The 18,115-nt window shown below is 36.1% G+C and overlaps 1 protein-coding gene across 1 annotated transcript in view; it reads right to left on the reverse strand.

Moving 5' to 3' along the window:
• Nucleotides 1-120: 120 nt before the first annotated feature.
• The window catches only part of Abce1 (ATP binding cassette subfamily E member 1), a 28,079-nt gene continuing 10,084 nt past the window's right edge, over nt 121-18,115 (reverse strand). The window contains exons 6-18 of the mRNA XM_048440100.3: nt 17,420-17,557; nt 17,233-17,302; nt 16,907-17,003; nt 15,628-15,717; nt 9,811-9,932; nt 7,500-7,721; nt 6,522-6,581; nt 6,366-6,424; nt 4,788-4,898; nt 4,558-4,700; nt 4,309-4,431; nt 2,822-2,933; nt 121-1,804 (exon numbers count right to left, since the gene is read on the reverse strand). Of these exons, the coding sequence (XP_048296057.1) occupies nt 1,757-1,804; nt 2,822-2,933; nt 4,309-4,431; nt 4,558-4,700; nt 4,788-4,898; nt 6,366-6,424; nt 6,522-6,581; nt 7,500-7,721; nt 9,811-9,932; nt 15,628-15,717; nt 16,907-17,003; nt 17,233-17,302; nt 17,420-17,557 (1,395 nt within the window). The 3' untranslated portion in view covers nt 121-1,756. The remainder of the gene's footprint in view (nt 1,805-2,821; nt 2,934-4,308; nt 4,432-4,557; nt 4,701-4,787; nt 4,899-6,365; nt 6,425-6,521; nt 6,582-7,499; nt 7,722-9,810; nt 9,933-15,627; nt 15,718-16,906; nt 17,004-17,232; nt 17,303-17,419; nt 17,558-18,115) is intronic.

An 18,115-nucleotide genomic window follows, 5' to 3' on the forward strand; every position in this document is an offset into this window, starting at 1 on the left:
TGCATTCCATGTGTCTGCAGTATTAAAAAATTAACCTATCCGTAAACAGAAAATACTTCACTATAATCCTATGCCAACATTAAATGCATAATGAATGTGAAAGAATGAACACAAGTAATCTCAGAGTAATGAAAGGAGAAAATTTTTATTCCATATATTTCTGTACATTTGCATTGTTTTACAACAGATAAGTATTTATGGAGTATTCATATAAATTCATTTTAGAATGCCTAATGGGGTCCAGTCAAAAACTTTCTATCATTAATCAAGATTATTAAAATTCTAATAATCTATTGCCAAATCTATTTTTCCTGTTCTGCTGGCCCCATTATTCACTGTAATCTACCTTCCTCGTAATTCTAGTTCAGCATATTAGTAAGGTTTGGATAATGTCCTTTGTATCCACACCTACAAATGAGTATGTTCTGCAGTAGTGGAAACTTTGTATTGCTATTTCTGGCACTCATTGGAGAAGTTGTTTAAGGTTGCCCTTGGTTACTCAACAGAAAAATCTGTAGTCTATAAAAACAATGTTGGGGAGGTGGCTCAGTTGGTAGAGTGCTTCCCTAGCCTGACGAGCTCTGGTTTAATTCTCAGCACTGCATAATCCAAGCCTGGGTTTTGGACTCAGAAGTTCAAGGTTGTCCTGGGCTACAGGACACTCTGTCTCAAAACAAAACTAAAAACAAAACCCTAACATCCAGATACTTAAGTCACCAATTGTAAAGACTTTATATCTGTAGGGGTAGGGGTATGTGCGTATGTATGTGTTGTGTGTACATACATACAAATCTGTGTGCTGAATCCAGAGGTTTGCTATAAGGTATCTTCAATTGCTGTCCTTCTAACTTTTTAAGACAGGATCTTTCCCAGAACACAGCCAGCCCTCACAGATTCTGTTAGGCTGGCCAGCCCTGCTCTAGGATCTGTCTGACCAGTATTAGAATCCTACTGTCTAATATCTGGTCCTCATGAGTGTGCAATTGGCACTTTACTGACTGATCCATCTCCCCAGCCCAAGTAGCTTTATAGGAAGCAAATACTCAGAAATACCTCCTCCCATCTTGATTATATAAATTTATGTTTACAAATCAAATCTTATAGAATGTAAAAACCAAAAACCTAGAGTTAAATTAGGGTACTGAAATAATTTTTGACAGATGTTCAAAAATACCCCCCCAGAGAAGAAAAATAAAAACAATGCATAAGTTGGTCACTAATATCCACCTTCTAACAATGGTGCTTGTAGCAGACAATGCTCCTTGAAAGCAGCTAAACAGATAATATAGTCACAGACTGAAAACAAGTAGCAAATATAATCCTGGTGTTTATTTATCAGACCTTAGCAGTGTAGTCTTTGACTGGTTATTAAATAGGGCAATTTCATTATGCTGGTACACTTAGCAAACAGGTAATACAGATTTTATCCAAGATTTTAAAATATGGACAACACCAGTAAGTAAGCATCTGGTACATGAATATAATACAGAGCTGAAAAATCTCTCCATAGATCATGGAGATCCAGAGGTGATTTGCATATTTGAAATGTTTCCATTTTAGTGAAGTATGCCCAGAGATTTATCTTAAGGACAGAAAAGCTCTTAAATAACAATTTACAATACAACTGGCTTTTGATGTCACATTAAGAAAATCATACTTCAAACTCCAGAGTATGTGGGGCCATAAAACCTGATTAAAGTTTTATATGATAAAAATCCCAGTAAGTAAATGGCTTGTTGATAATCTCAGATTCAATTTAATCATCCAAGAAAAAGTAGTTTCCACTCTTCTTTTGTTCCACATCCTAAAAAATAAAGAGAAGTAACAAAAGTCAGAACAGCTTTTCTTCTGGAAGCTACAGCAATCTATGCAGTGTTACTCAGAAGTGCTTCTCAGAGCATCTCACAACAGCTCAAGGAAGGCCTCTAGTAAGATGTTCACAAATGTATGAAATCTGTGATATACTCAGACATTCTTGGAGAAGCTTAAATTCCACCTTTAAGCTCCTGGTTCAAAAGACAGAATACTGTCAGCTTGCAAATCACTTATTGTATCAAATATATTTAAAATAGATTTTCTCAGAACTGTTTACATGATGGTGGTCATTAATCCATTTATCTACTTGATCAGCTATTAGGAGTATGCTCTATGAACACCTTGAATACGCTCTATGAACACCTTAAATGACTCAGTATACAGAAGTGGCTTAATTAGCAAAGGAGAATGTTTATTCATTTTAACTATGTCTTAAAAACAAAAAACCACAAACTGCTTAAAAGTATTCTTAAAAACTTCATTAATAAAACTCCATTAATCTACTTTCAGAGGCAAAATAAGATTTCTCAAGAAAGTTTTCTTTTATTCCTTTATAGACAAAGTTTCACAGTTCTGGCTATCCTAAAACTTACTATATGCAGACCAGAATGGCCTCAAACTCAGAGATGTCTGCCTGACTCTACCTCCCAAGTGCTGGGATATATGATGTATGCCACTGCTTGTTTTAAATAGTACACACACATTAATTAGACTAGCAGATACAATAAGGTTGTTGTCTGCAACAAGAGTAAGAAAATGTAAACAAAAAAAAGGACCCCTAAACTGAGAATCAATAGATACGGTATACATTTTTAAGAAAATAGACTTAGGCCGGGTGGTGGTGGCTCATGCCTTTAATCTCAGCACTCGGGAGGCAGAGGCAGGCCTGGTCTATAAGAGCTAGTTCCAGGACAGGCTCCAAAAGCTACAGAGAAACCCTGTCTAGAAAAACAAAAAACAAACAAAAAAAGACTTACGTTTACAATGGTAGGAGTTATCTACATACCTTGATTGAATTGAGCTTATTTATTCGTGGTCTATAGTTGTTGGGATCTCTTCTGAATGTAATCTCCAGCTGAGACAAAAATTTGTTCATGCCAGCCAAAAGAGTTTGAGGACTAGGAAAAATGAAGTTTTAATTAAATTTAGCTAAGTTCCAAGATTATCATTACCTTTTCCTCTCAGTTATTCACCAAGGCTAACATTACAATACATCACTTAGTTGATCCTAGTTCTGTGTAAAGCATAGTATGTATTTCTGATGCTGAGCATTTGCATGGCTCTGTACCATGTTAGGGAAGTACTCTGTACTGAGTTATTGTCATGGCTCCCAAAGTACCACTAACTTAAAACAAGTTTCCATTAAAAACTATTTTTGCTTTCGTCTTTTATATCCAGCTAATTTCATTTTTTAAAAAAGGTTTATTTAGAGTCACAGACAGTTATGAGCTATCACGTAGGTGCTGGGAAACGAACATGGGTCCTCTGGAAGTGCAGCCAGTACTGCTAGCCACTTGAGCCACTCCATCCCCGCAAGTTAATTTTTAAATTTGCTAAATAACAACAAAAAATATGGAACACTTTGAAGCATTCTGCAAACCCAATAAAAAGATTATTATTGAAGAAATAAATTTTACATATCTAAAAAATTTCCAGTAAGGAACATATTGTCAGTAACTGATGACAGAACTCTATATGAAAACAAAGATCTTTTGGGATGCATGGTACCTTTCTCTCTCTCTTTTTTTTTTTTTGAGACACATACTTACTATGTATATCTGGCTGTCTTGGAACAAACTACTTAGGCTAGGCGGGCCTTGATCTCACAGAAATTCATCTGCTTCTGCCTCCCATGCTGGCATTAAAGGAGTGTGTTACCTGTATGGCTGGTACTTTCATGGGCCCAAACTTTGTTCATGGGTGATTTCATAAGGTACAACTTAATGTAGGTTTAGGAGTAATGGTAAAATAATACCTCCTTGACAGACCTGAATTTTGGTTTTCCTTACAGTATGATCAATGTAGTCAGAACACCAAGAAAAAGTAGAACAACACATTGAAATTGGGGTGGGTCAGTATCCTGTATTTGCTACCTACTGTACTATACTGTAGTTGAGCAAGTCATTACTTCTTTGAATTTTATTCTGCACAAAAATTAAGTTTGTAAGAATTATCTATAAAAATAGTATTTTTCTGTGAAGTATAATCAATTGGACAAAGTTCAGCTGAAAGAAAAGGTATTTGTCTAGGGTTCTGTTAAGATTATCCAGTATTCTATACTAGTCCAAAAACTACTATACAGGCCTCGTGCAGTATCATATAAGAATAACCTACTTCATATAAGAATAAGAAACTGATTTACTTGCTATCTCCTTGGAAAAAGCAGTATGACTTCAGCGTTTATGAGTTTACCAGACATTTAGAATGTGGTAAGTTTCCAATTGTTAGAACTTAAAATTTTATTTCTGAACACACTTAAAAAAGCATCTTTACCTGTTTGCAACTGTATTCTTAGATGGAACACCATCAAACACGATGACGCGATCTGCTAGATAGGTAGCCATGATGAAGTCATGTTCCACAACAAAAGCTGTCTTCTTTGCATGGAGGATGAAACTGGAACACAACAATTTGCAAACCTTTCATAGCTTTTAAGTCACAAAATGAGATTCAAGCATTTTATTAAACACATCTGTATGCTTGTAAACATAACCAAAAATATTCTATAAGTAAGACATTTACCGTTTGACGACTCGGGCTGCCATTAATCTTTGCTCAGAGTCCAAATATGCAGATGGTTCATCAATTAAATAGACATCAGCAGGTTTCCCCAGACAGAGAGCTAAAGCTACCCGCTGAAGCTCACCACCAGACAATGTCTGTACCTAATTGGAGAAGTTCAGCAACATGTGTGAAGACAATAAGTCCAAAATAAGGATGCACAGAAAACTGTAAGGATAATGTTATAGTACCTCTTGATCAATGATGTTTTCAATCTGTAGGGGCTTCATTACATCAGTCACAAACTGTGGATGAGTGTAAGCATCTCTGATCTTTTCATGCAGTAATTGGCGAACACTTCCCTGATTTTAATGGGAAAAAGTATTTAAATGATAAATTACCAGGAAAGATCTTTTCTACTTATAAATTTTAGTACTAAACTTAAGAGGAAAATGATTTCAATTTGCCACCGATACACACCAATTCTAACTTTTTTCTTCTTCTGAGACAGGGTTTCACTATGTAGTCAACCAGGTTGCCTCCAACTCAGACAGCCACCTGCTTTAGCCTCCAAGTGCTGGGATATGGCTGGCATGCAGCACTATACCTGGCCAATTCTAGTTTTAATCTCTATTCATCGTCTTGCTCATGTTTTTGAGGTTTTCTATTTAACAGCACTCATGTACATAAGATAAAAGGCAATAGTCTTAAAATTTAAAAGTAGAAAGTAAATGAATGTTTCAGTGGAGAAATAATTAAGAGCAGAAATAATTCTAAATGTTAAAGTGGGTTGAAGCACCTTGGATAATCTGTAGGCTGTAACACACAATGCACCATCTTCTTAGATGAATCCTAAAATGGCTTTTACTTGTTACTGAGAACAGAGCTGAGTCTGAGAACATGAGACAGATTATCTAAAGTACTAATGAAGGTAAACTGAAATGTGAAACAGGGTTGGTACTGTGACACTGATAGTATAGATACAACACTGTCAGAAATTGAATGAACACTAGTGCTTTAGCAAAACATTTTTATGTTTTATATTTGAAACGATTTATCAACATTTCATTTCCCTAAGGTCGAATCTAAGAATATGTTATATATCATTCAGCAGGTAACAGACATTTGGCTCTGATAAATACAGCTGCTACGAACACTATGTGTAGGTTTTGGGTACCGAGGCATGTTCAATGCTCAGGTCTACATTAATGAGGAGAATTGCTGGTGTGACTGCAGTTTTACACCACCATCAGCACACGCAGTGTCCAATGTCTTCACACTGGCACCAGAACTTGTGCCTGTCTTTTTTTTTTAGTTATTCTACTGCTGTAAATTAGTATTCACGAAAATAAAAAAAAAATTGGTATTCACCATGTTTGATCTGCATTTTTTGCAACAACTAAAAAAGCCAAGCATCTTTCCATGTGGTTATGGGTCATCTGGATTTCTTCTTTGGAAGAACATTTACTTTGGCAAAGGCTTACATTAGGTTTGGAAAAAAAAAAAGATGACAGATTTTAAAGCTACTTCTTGAGCCAGATGTGATATCTATATCTACTACTCCAACCCTTGGGCAGTGGATTGAGAATTTCAGGTATTTGTGTTATATAGTAGATTCTAGGCCAGGCTGTGGTTGTATAGATGCTAATAAGGCTAAAAATATTAATATGATTTTTTTGGTGTGTGGTGGGTATTGAATTCAGTGCCTTAATTCATGTTAAACATATACTCTACTACAGAGCTAATGTCCTAACCCCTTACTAAAGCAAAAGATTAAAGGTATACGTACATGCATACATTTTAATAGCCAAATTAAAATAACAACTCACAGTTGATTTGGGACTGATTTTCTGTGGCTTATAACTGACGTTCAGAACTGGTACTTCTCCTGCAAAATAATACAAGTACATATCACACAAAAACTGCCCAGACATTTAAAGTTTATGTTGTGGGATAGAGTAAAAAAGTATTATCTATAACAGTACCTCCTTCATCGGGTTTAAGCCTTCCAGCAAGCATTCTGATAAATGTGGTTTTACCTGTACCTGGTTAGACAACAACAAAACCAAAATTAACCTTCACATTCTGAAGTAAAGCATACTTTTTTACTTCTACAATCTGAGAAATCTGTCTTGAAGATATTATGTAAAAAGTTACTAAGAAAAAACAATCCCTAGTTGGGCTATGGTGGTTCATGCGTTTAATCCCTGCAGCACGGAGACTGCAGCAGGAGAATCTCTGAGTTCACTACACAGAAAACAAAAGAGGAGGAGGAATAGAAAAAGAATCTTCTCCCACCAGTCAGGTATTAGCCTAAATTTATTAGGAGTAACAAGACCAATGTATCTTAATACATGCTTAGCCCATACAAACAACTTAAGTGTTCTGAGTGAAGCCCAATACACTGTAAATCTTGTGTAAAATCTTTCTTCTACAGTTTTATAAGCTCTTATAAACTATTACCTTTACACCATAAAACAAACTATTACCTTTAAATCATAAAACCAACACTAGATATTTAATAGTTAGGTTCATCTTACAGTTAAGAGTGACAATTTAATATTGAAAATATTGGTATTAAAACTATTCAAGAAAGTAGACAGAATTTCAAATAAGAAAATTACAAATACGGGCACCCAAGGCAGTGTCTTAAAGCTGGTATGTGTCGGGATTATCAGCTGGCTGTTCCTTTCAGTTCTTTTGCATCATAGCGATTGCCTCACTAGTTTATTCACAGAAACATCGGCAGAACAGAAGCAACAGATTATTTTGTGGAAATAATGAAGAAAAATTAATCTGTTTGAACAACAGTGAGACTAAATTAGTAAATACCACAAAAAAGTAAAGTTAAAACAATAAATTTATAGATTCAAACTCAAATGCCAGCCCTGAGTCTGTTCTTGATGAACATAGGCCATTTATAGAACCAACTCTCACCCATCACGCAGTAAAGGCTCACTTACCATTTTCCCCCAGCATCACCATGATTTCAGAATCTGTAAACTCTCCAGCTACAATTGCTAGCTCGAACTCGCCCATCTTTTTCTTCATCCCAGGGTATTTATACATACACATCTTTTTAACTTCTTCTTCGTTTGCTGTCTCAGCTACCTTAAAAACGAGTGACGCATCCCTGAACCTCAAGTTCTCTGTCGGAACATAGCCATCCAAAAAAATGTTTATGCCTGTTGGGAAGGAAATTGCCAACAGATTAGTGAAGAAAATATAAAGGATATAAATAAAATGAAGCTAAAGTAAAGATTAAGACTGTTTTGGGGAGGAGATGGGTGATACAGCTATACTCCATATATCTATTTTCTCTTCACGTATCTCTGTCAATATCAATTCTGCACATAATCAAAAGTCAACACTCTGTGTTTCAACAATATAAGCATGCTGGGCATGGTGACTGGTGCCTATAATCCAACAGTTAGACGATTGCTAATGTAGCCTTAGCAATGTAGAAGCATGTAGCCTGGGCAATATTGTGAGGCCATGCCCCAGAAAAATGCAATTTTCACCACCAAAACCAAAATTACTCTCTTCCTCCCAGTGTAAGTTTTATTTTAAGTTTAAACAATCTGTGACCATATTCATAAATATTATGAAACCCAATGTCATTTTTATAGTATGCTTATATTAAAGTTGTTATTTTGGGACAAGAAGATGGTTCAGTGGGTAAAGTACCTGATGACTTGAGTTCAAATCTAAGCCCTACAGTGTGGAAGGAGAACCTGCTCCCGGGAGTCTCCCTCTGTGCTCTACACACACTGCTGTATGCATGTGCTCCCCCCCACATGTACATACATACTCATAAAGGTAAACAAGCAAATGTAAATTTAAAAAAAGTAATTTTCTAGCTAAAAAAATGGCAAGTACATAAGGAAGGAATAATTTCAGGTATGAAACTGACAAAAAAAATACTTTTGAGAATAAAACTTAAAAATTAATAATTTAAGCAAATTATTAATATATTTTTCTAATTAACTTTATAGTTTCATAAGAAACTAAATGAGCTAGTTTCATTAAATATATATGTATATATATATATATATTTGGTTTCACTGTACTAAGATAAAAACCATTCTCTAGAGTGTTTTATAGTAGAAAAAAGTATACTAACATATACTTTTATACATATGTATATAAAACCCTTCTCTATTAAAAATAAAACATTCACAATGACAGGCAAATTGAAAATAAAAAGATTATTATTTCAATAAATATAAGGAAAGATATGTTTTCAGCATTTCTATGTATAAGTGAAGAAAAAGTAGCTGAGGCTTTGGGAGGTCCTGAGGAAGGAAGGACGCTGTCATTCATCTGGCCCATGGAAGGAACTCTAATGCTCAGCCTTGAGTGGACTGGAAGCCTTGGGAATGAGAAAACCACCTTTTCTAAAAGGAGAGTTATTATTTTTAAGGAATCAAGTGTAAAGATAGAAAATTAAACCCAAAAACTTTGATGAAGAAAACTTACTCTAAGAGCTTCATTTAGCAAGGAAGGAAAAGACTTTGGTTGGGCATGGTGAGCACACCTTCAATCCCAGCACTCCGGAGGCAGGCAGAGGCAAGCCTGATCTACAGAGTGAGTTCCAGGACAGCTAGGGCTGTTACAAAGAAGTTACAAGTTCTTGCCATCCTGTCAACTGGGAAATGTGTCCTAATGATTGTCACAGCCATACCCAAACGTTGAGCTATAGCAGTTGAAAGAAAGGCAAGGATAAAGTAGTCTCTCACCAGATCACTGTGTAGATCCAGTGTTTACAAGAAGGACTTTCAAGAATGACTACTGAGCATATCCATATGTCATCCTGATTCTACATTACATGGTAGTACTCACTGTTTGATGAGAAACATTAGGCACTGCCTCTGAGCAGAGTATGGCACACTCCTGTACTAAGCTCAGGAGGACAGGAAGATTGCTGGGTTTGAGGCCTGTCTAGGATATACAATGAGTTCCAGTCTTTAAAATAAATTTGAAGGTGACAAATACTGCATACACCAAAATGTAAAGATTCATGATAATAAAAAATAGTGAAAATGAATTTTTATTCTCCTAGGAGAGAATTCTCAAAAAAAAAAAATAAAAAAATAAAAGGGAATTCTTTTCTGTAGCTGTGTACAGCCTTTACAATGCACTTCAATTCCCTCAATGATTCAGTTTCACATACATATTAGAGCAGTGCCAAGGGCTGAATATCAACTGTTACACATTTCTAGGCATTAGAGAAGAAGAGGCTACAACATTATGGGAAACAGGTTTTAAAGTTACCTTCTCTTACACTAAAAGGCATAGTGACCACACCATAAGCACTTGGTACACCATATAAACAGCAGATGAAGTCAGAGAGATAGTCTAATACACTTAGATCATGTTCCACCACAATGATGTACCTGAAAAGCAAGACACACTTTTATTTTTCAATTAAAAAAAAATCATTAGCTAAGATTAATATATTTCTTTGTACTACAGTTGTAAATTTCAGAAAAACAATTTAAAAAAGTAAGTGTAAAAGAACATAGTAAAGTCATAAATATTTTCTTATACAAGGCTCATTATCAATGCTCACAATTAAAATGTTTTCTCAGCTAAAAGAAAAACACTCATAAGGTTTACAGGTATATAAAATAAACATGTCTTGCTAAAATGAAACATCCTAATGTAAACGTTGCAAAGTGGCATTATAATACCAAATTAAAATACAGCCTATATTCTTTAATTGTTTGAATATTTCAACATTCAACTTCTTCATTTAAGATTTAGAATGTCCTGCCTCATAGTATGGGATATTGAAAGAAAGACTAAACAGAATCCCTTGCATAAGAATACTGACCATCTAAGAATCCCAAATTTGTCTGGGACAATGAATAACATGAAACAGTGACTCCCCTTTGAAAGGCCGTATGACAAAATATAATCTAGAGAATGGATGACATGAGACCCAGGAAGAACAAAGTTAGCATGCACTACAGTGCTTTAAGACAAGGGGGGGGAAGATATACTAGGGATGCCAGGGCAGACTCAACTAAGGTGCCAGAACATAAGCTAGCAAACAAGGAGCCAAGAAGCTCTTCTACAGCACTTTATTCCTATCCTACCCATTTTCACACACCTCAAATACCAATTCAAATATCAGCTTTCCGCACAAATAAAATTCTTAATTGAAAATCACTCTCACAAAATGACTAATTCTGTTTCCCTTGATATTGCTGAGATTGGCAACTGCATGAATTCTTCCCTAACTTATGCTAGCAAATTATTATGTCCCTTCCACATCTAACTTGTAAATCAGGCTCTCATCATAACTCTTTAATAAAGACTACTAGATCTCAACAAACCTGTTTTCAGGATCCCCGATGTGCCTATCAATTCCACATGAAATTGAGTATTTTCAGACTCTCAAGAGCGTTTACAGCTTCTACCTTTTTGTGTTGTTTGTTTTTTGAGACAGGGCTTCTCTGTGTAGCCCTGACTGTCCTACTCTCTAGACCAGACTGGCCTCAAACTCAAGAGATTTGCCTGCCTCTGCCTCCCAAGTACTCAGATTAAAGGTGTGTGCCACCACTGCCTGGCTGACTTCATCTATCTTATTGTTACTTTATGTACAGAAAAAAGAAATACAGAATTAAGTCCACGCCCTCAATAATGCATTCCTCTGTTTTGTACATTTAAGGGTCATTTCATTCCTTGATAAATGGTTACCTACCAAAATTAAAATACCACTTAGTTCTTATTTTAATTCATTTTAAATCCTATTCACTACCAGAATACTGTTCCTAATATACAAATGAATTTTCCCTACTCTTTTTACTTAATGAAATCTCTTGCATTTCTTGAATTCAAATGGAACTAACTTAGAAGTCAGATGTTTTCCTGATGGTTTAGGAGACAGCATCTGTACACCTAAGTAAGAAATCTGTGCTGAAAAATATAGATAATGTATACAACAAAAAGGTCCAGTTTATTCTGGATTTCTTACTTTTTCACTGGAGGATATGATCTTCAAAATAGTTATAGCATTAAAGACCGACAGAATGCATGCTTTGATACATTTTCAGAATGAAGATATACTTCCCAACTGGGCAGTGGTGGTGCACGCCTTTAATCTCTGCACTTGGGAGGCAGAGGCAGGTGGATCTCGGTGGGTGAGGTCAGTCTGCTCTACAAGAACTAGTTCCAGGACAGGCTCCAAAGCTACAGAGAAACTGCCTCAAAAAACAAAAGAATGAAGACATACTTCCCTTAGCTGCTTACTACCACCTATCATGACACATGGATTACTTTTTTTTTTTTGGTTTTTTGAGACAGGGTTTCTGTGTTTTCTCTGTGGACCTTACTTTGTAGACTAGACTGGCCTTGAACTCAAAGATGCACCTGCCTCTGCCTCCCAAGTGCTGGATCAAAGGTGCACACCACCACAGCCAGGTGCTCACATGGGATTATGTTAACTCAACCAATACACATGAGATTGGTACATCTACAAAACCTTTCTACTTACTATTTCTGCTTGGTCAACTGAATTTGTCTGAACATGCTCTCACCGTTACAGTAATTAAGGTGTTATCCTTTCTCATACTTAAAACATCTTGTAAAATCTTTTTCTTTCACAAGCCTATATAAAATCTGTCGATTCCTATTAAATCTTCCTTTACTTTCTATCTTTTAATTTGACTCATAACTGTGATATTTTGTTGTCCAGTGATTTCCCTGAATAACAACACACTGAAACGTGAGTCAGTTGATTTAATTATTTTCCTTTTAGCTTTTTTTAAAATTAAAGTTACATTATTTTATACTTAAAAATCATAGATGAAAGTAGATGATGTGATCTGTGACTGAAAGGGGCTTGGATTAGGAACTACCTAATCATCTGTATCTGTCTATATCTTTTTAAGGTTAGGATACACATGCATTTTTTTCTTTACCATATGACCAAGTTCTTAAAACACTAGGATTACGTTTTCATACTGTTTCTTCTCAAACTCTATTAAAATGCTCAAGCATGTTTATAATGCCCAATCATGTGTATGAAGTAAAAAGTATGTCTGTTTGGACAATTAAGTGTCTACCAACGTATTTGTAGGTTTAATTCAAAACATGTTAAGTGTTACTGATCATCTGTTGGACTTTTGTTTGAGGAGCTGGGGTTTTTATCAGTTTTGAAAATCCATCAGCTATGATCCCTTCAATGCCTCTTTAAAAGTTAGAATTTTTAAATTTAAATAAATGGATCATTGCTGGGTATACTGGCACAGGCTTTTGGGAGGCAGAGTCAGGCAGATCCTGAGTTTGAGGCCAGCTTGGTCTACAAAGCGAGTTCCAGGACAGTCAGGGCTACACAGAGAAACCCTGTCTTCAAAAACCAAACCAACAAGGTCTACTATCATTATCACTGAGTATATGTGTGTGCACATGCCAGGGAGGGTTTGCTGAGATTAGAGATAACTTTATGAAGTTGATTCCCTCCTTCCAATTTTATGTGTTCTAGGGATTGGTTTGCCAGGCTTATGCAGCAAGTGACTTCACCTGCTCAGCCAGCATACTCAGACTCAACCAAATAGTGTTCTTACTATAATCAACATGTTTCAAATCTCCTCTTTTATTTCAATGCCATTTTCTCAGTTACATTGACTAACTGTGAGGTTGAGTTTTAATGTTCCCAATACCGTTTTGCTGTATCTAATTACTTCAGGGAGTTTTTAATGTTACAATACGTGTGTGTATATATATGTTTGTACAATTTTTTTTGTGTAGGTGCATGTATGTCACTATGCACACAGATGTACACACTCATGGAGGCTAGAGGCCAACATTCATATCTTCTTTAATTGCTTCTTTATCTCATTTTTTGTGACAGAATCTATCACTGAACCTGTAGCTCATTGATTGGCTATACTTTGCTGACTAGCAAAAAGTCCAGAGATCTTTTTGCGTTTGCTTCCCCAGCGCTGGGTTACAGGTACATGGCTCTGTGCTTGGCCTGTTCTTGGATTCTTGGACTGAACTTAAAACCTCATATTTGCATGAGAATCACATTACAAATTCAGTCCCAATCCTTTATCCTTTTAACTTTCAGATTTGTTTGGCTTTTGAACATTTATTCATTAAATTCCCAGGGTTTTTAAGACTTTAAACTTTTCGCATTATTTCTGAGGCTCTTACTGCATATTAAGATGAAATGCTAACACTGCTATCTTGCTATGTATATTAACTAAGTTTAGAGATGGCTGTCTTTTATATTTTATTTTATTTATATTTTATTCTGACAGTTAAGTTCATGTTCATCTTTACCAGTAAAAATTTTATAGAGCCGGGATCTATAGAAGGTCCGTCTGTATTTGCATTGCTTTCATTGGTTGAATAAAGAAACTGCCTTGGCCTTTTTTCAGGGCAGCCCTGAAACAGGCGGAGTAGACAGAACAGAATGCTGGGAAGAAGGGCAGTGAATCTCTGGCCTGAGACGGATGGAGGTTAGAATCTTGCTGGTAAGCCACAGTCATGTGGTGAGATACAGATTTAATAGAAATGGGTTAATCAAGATGTGAGAGTCAGCCAATAAGAGGCTAGAGCTAATGGGCCAGGCAGTAATTTAATTAATATAATTTCCGTGTGGTTATTTCGGGGGTTAAGCTAGCCTGGCAGCGGAACTCAGCCCTGCCGCTCCTCCTACTACAGGGATCATGCCTTTAATGCCAGCACTCAGGAGGCAAAGGCAGGAAGATCTCAGTGAGTTTGAAGCCAGGGTGATCTACCAAGAGAGTTCCAGAACAGCCAGGACTGTCACACAGAGAAACCCTGGCTCAAAAAAACAAACAACAACAACAAATGTAGAGAGTCTCAGGCAGACTTTTCCAAATGCATTGCTGTCTGTTCTCACACACTGTGAGGCTAGACATCCCAAGACTCCTTATACTACTTGCTCACTCTGAAGGCCTCATCAATTCCACTGGTTCAGTGCATTTCTAATCTACAGCTATATGACCTGTTTGTACGAAAACAGAATTAAAGGAAAATCATCACTCCAATTCTAATGTACTTTCTTGGCATTTCTAGTTCGGGACTATTAATGTGTTTCTAATTTGCCTTTTTGCCAAGAAAGCAACATGATAATCCAATACAAGAAGCAAGCTTCCATTTGCAGAGGGTGTTACAACATACGACTAACATTATGGACACAAACAATGTCTGAAAACTCATATATCTCTTCTTTTTCTAGTTTCACTTTGTTTTCTGATTCCTTGAGACTTCTGTTATCTTGAAACAATGTTTGTCAAACCAGTAACTCAAGAGAGGCATTATGGTATAAAAACACTGTATTGAAATCCTCTCTACTGACTACAGCCTTGTCAAATTAATCTGCACCACTGACTAACAACCTTTTTAGATCACATGCTCTCTCAAATGCAAAATGTGAACTCTACCTAAAGACCTAATAAAATTACTAGAAGCATCAAGGGCAATGATGAATTAAGAAACTCTGGAAATTAAAAAGCACCATATTCAACACATGACATTGTCAATGGACCACAGAAGTTGCTAAGAACTCTTTTTCTGTTCAGTAAAACTGTAAACACAGAACATAATTCTGGTGATCGTGTTTAAAGTATGTGTGCTTGTATAAGACTGAGATTTGCCGGGCAGTGGTGGCGCACGCCTTTAATCCCAGAACTCGGGAGGCAGAGGCAGGCGGATCTCTGTGAGTTCGAGGCCAGCATGATCTATAAGAGCTAGTTCCAGGACAGGCACCAAAACCACAGAGAAATCCTGTCTCGAAAAACAAAAACAAACAAACAAAGACTGAGATTTGCATTTGATGATCTAGCAACAACTAAGATGTTTCCTCCCCCCCCGCAAAAAACAATCAAACAAAAAAAAACCATACACACAGCACACATATATACTCTACATAGAATCTGAGGTACCAATAAATGAATCTTGCACTAAGAACCTTTGTTCTAGGATAGAGGAAGGCAAATTCTGGTGGTTGCTACAAATGATCAAAATGAAAAACATGAGTATGTTTAATCTTTAAACATCTGTAAAATCCCTCAACAAAAGAACACAGAAATGTACTGGATCTATACTTACCTATCTGGATTTATTAGAGATCTAATAGTAATGGCAGCTTTTAAACGCTGCTTGACATCAAGGTAACTGGAAGGTTCATCAAACATAAATCTAAGGGGGAAAAAAATAAAAACAAGCATGCTCAGTTTGAACAACCTAAATTCCACCATATATATTCTTCTTCTTTTCTTTTCTTTTCTTTTTTTTTCCCCCTTTTCTAGACAGGGTTTCTCTGTGTAGCTTTAGAGCCTGTCCTGGAACTAGCTCTCATTGACCAGGCTGGCCTTGAACTCACAGAGACCCACTTGCCTCCACCAAGTGCTGGGATTAGAGGCGTGTGCCTCTAATATATATTCTTTTTATGTAGCACAATAACGGCTCTGATTTAACAGAATTAAAAATTTCACATACCAATGAAAGGAGGCTAACTGTAAGGGTAAAACTCTGTATTTTGTTCAGAAGGAAGAAAATATTTACAAAAGGAAGAAATGCATACCTACAAATTTGAGGAGAGCTTTTGCACTGACTTCTCATGAAAAATACTCTCATGACAAATACTCTTGACACAGTGGGAAGTAGTTTGAAGAACATTTTTCCTTTTGTTCTTAATATTCTGTGTGTTTGGGGATGTCACGGTCTATATGAGGAGGTCAAAGAATAACTTGCCTGAATTGGTTCTCTCTCCACCTTGTGGCTCTGGAGAATTTAACTCAGGTCTGGCAGGGCTTGGTGGCAAGCACCTATTCCGCTACACCATTTTGCTGTCCCCAAAGAGCCATTTTCTTAATTGCCTCAAGTCAAAAGGCTTTAAGGCAGATCGTTTCTCATGTACAAAATTTCACAGAATATTTTGTGGAGAAGCAGGGGCTTGATTATCCACCAGAGCGGAAATGTGGAAAAATAGGGAAGCGATAAGTATCTGAGAGGGAGATACTAGAGCAGGAAAGAGACCTGCCTTTCATATCCCATCTCTCCCTCACACGGCATGCTGTTCTGACTGCAACTAGTCTAAAGAACTCATCTTTTACTTGAGATATTTCGAAAGCTTATGGACCTGGATGGAGAGCTTAAGTTTTAAAAATTCACTGTATGGCAGAAATAACTACTCATAAAAACAAATGATTTCCCTGCCTTGGGACTTGAAACAGGGAAAATAGGTCATGGATATACAACTGCTTAAAGTATTACCTCAAAATCAGAGCTTTAAGTATTATTCCTTTTAAGATTTCTACTGAATTAGCAGTATTACAAATACAAACTCACAAAGATTAAGATACACAAAAAGTGTAAAGTAACCTACATATCAGCTTTTTGTATGCAAACGACAGCACAAGCAAACCTCTGCAACTCTCCGCCTGAAAGATCTTCAACATTTCGTTCTTTAAGGTGAGTTAAATCTACAAAGAATAATCAGAAGCATTGTGTTCAATGTTATAAATTCTGTTTTACCTCTTCTGGGCAAAATGCACACTGCATGTCAATACTCTGAGTTTGAATGATAGTCAATTTAAAACTGCATAGTAACAATAAGATAATTATAAAAGCTTTCCTAACGAATCCAGCAATTCACATTCAGGCGATTATGATCAAATGCAATCTATGAAAAGCATGCATTCAAATACTTACCAAGTTGCTGACATACAATTGCCTGTGTCTTTGTTTCATCTTTTCGGTCCAAAATAGATCCCACTGTCCCCTATCGTTACAAAAACTTATCACTATTTTCCTTTAGCACAAAGCAAAACAAATTTATTTCAATATAACTTTTATTCTTCTATCAATAATCTACAATAGCCTCTATAAATCAACTGACCTTTGCAGCCTTGGGAATTTGGTCTACATATTGAGGTTTGATAATGGCTTTTAGGTCATCTTCTAGAATCTTGGTGAAGTAATTTTGTAATTCAGATCCACGGAAATAAGTCAAAATCTCTTGCCAATCAGGCGGATCCTAAAAATACATATAATAATTATCAGAATTTGAGATAAAAATATAAAAGAGATGAATGCTAAATAAAGTCAATTAAACATATATCAAATGAAGACATCTAAGTTAAACTGGAAATAGACTTAATTTCAAATCTGGGCATACTAATTCAAAGGTTTAAGTAAACTATAAATTTTTAGTTAAGCAACATTAACAGATCTTAACTTAGAAAGGATGGACTAAGACCTGCCACATATACACACAAAACAGATAACAAAAACCCCAAACAAACGATAATAAAAAGAAAAAATGAAATCCATACATGGTAGTGTGTACCGGGATTGGGAGGCTGAGTCAAGAGGACTTTTGAGTTCAAGGTCCTCTGAAGCTAGCTACATAGTAAGAACATGTCTTAAAACACGAAATTAAACCAAATCAAATTTGGGCCAAACAACATCTTTGAACTAATCCCACAAATTACCTTAAAAATAAGAACATCCAAAACAAATGAATAGACAGACAAAACAAAAAACCCTATATCCATCCCTCCCCTCAAAAATCACATGAAAGACCCAGATATTA

Source organism: Myodes glareolus, chromosome 22 (genome assembly GCF_982192425.1).
Source record: "Myodes glareolus chromosome 22, mMyoGla1.1, whole genome shotgun sequence".
Taxonomy (NCBI): Eukaryota; Metazoa; Chordata; class Mammalia; order Rodentia; family Cricetidae; genus Myodes; species Myodes glareolus.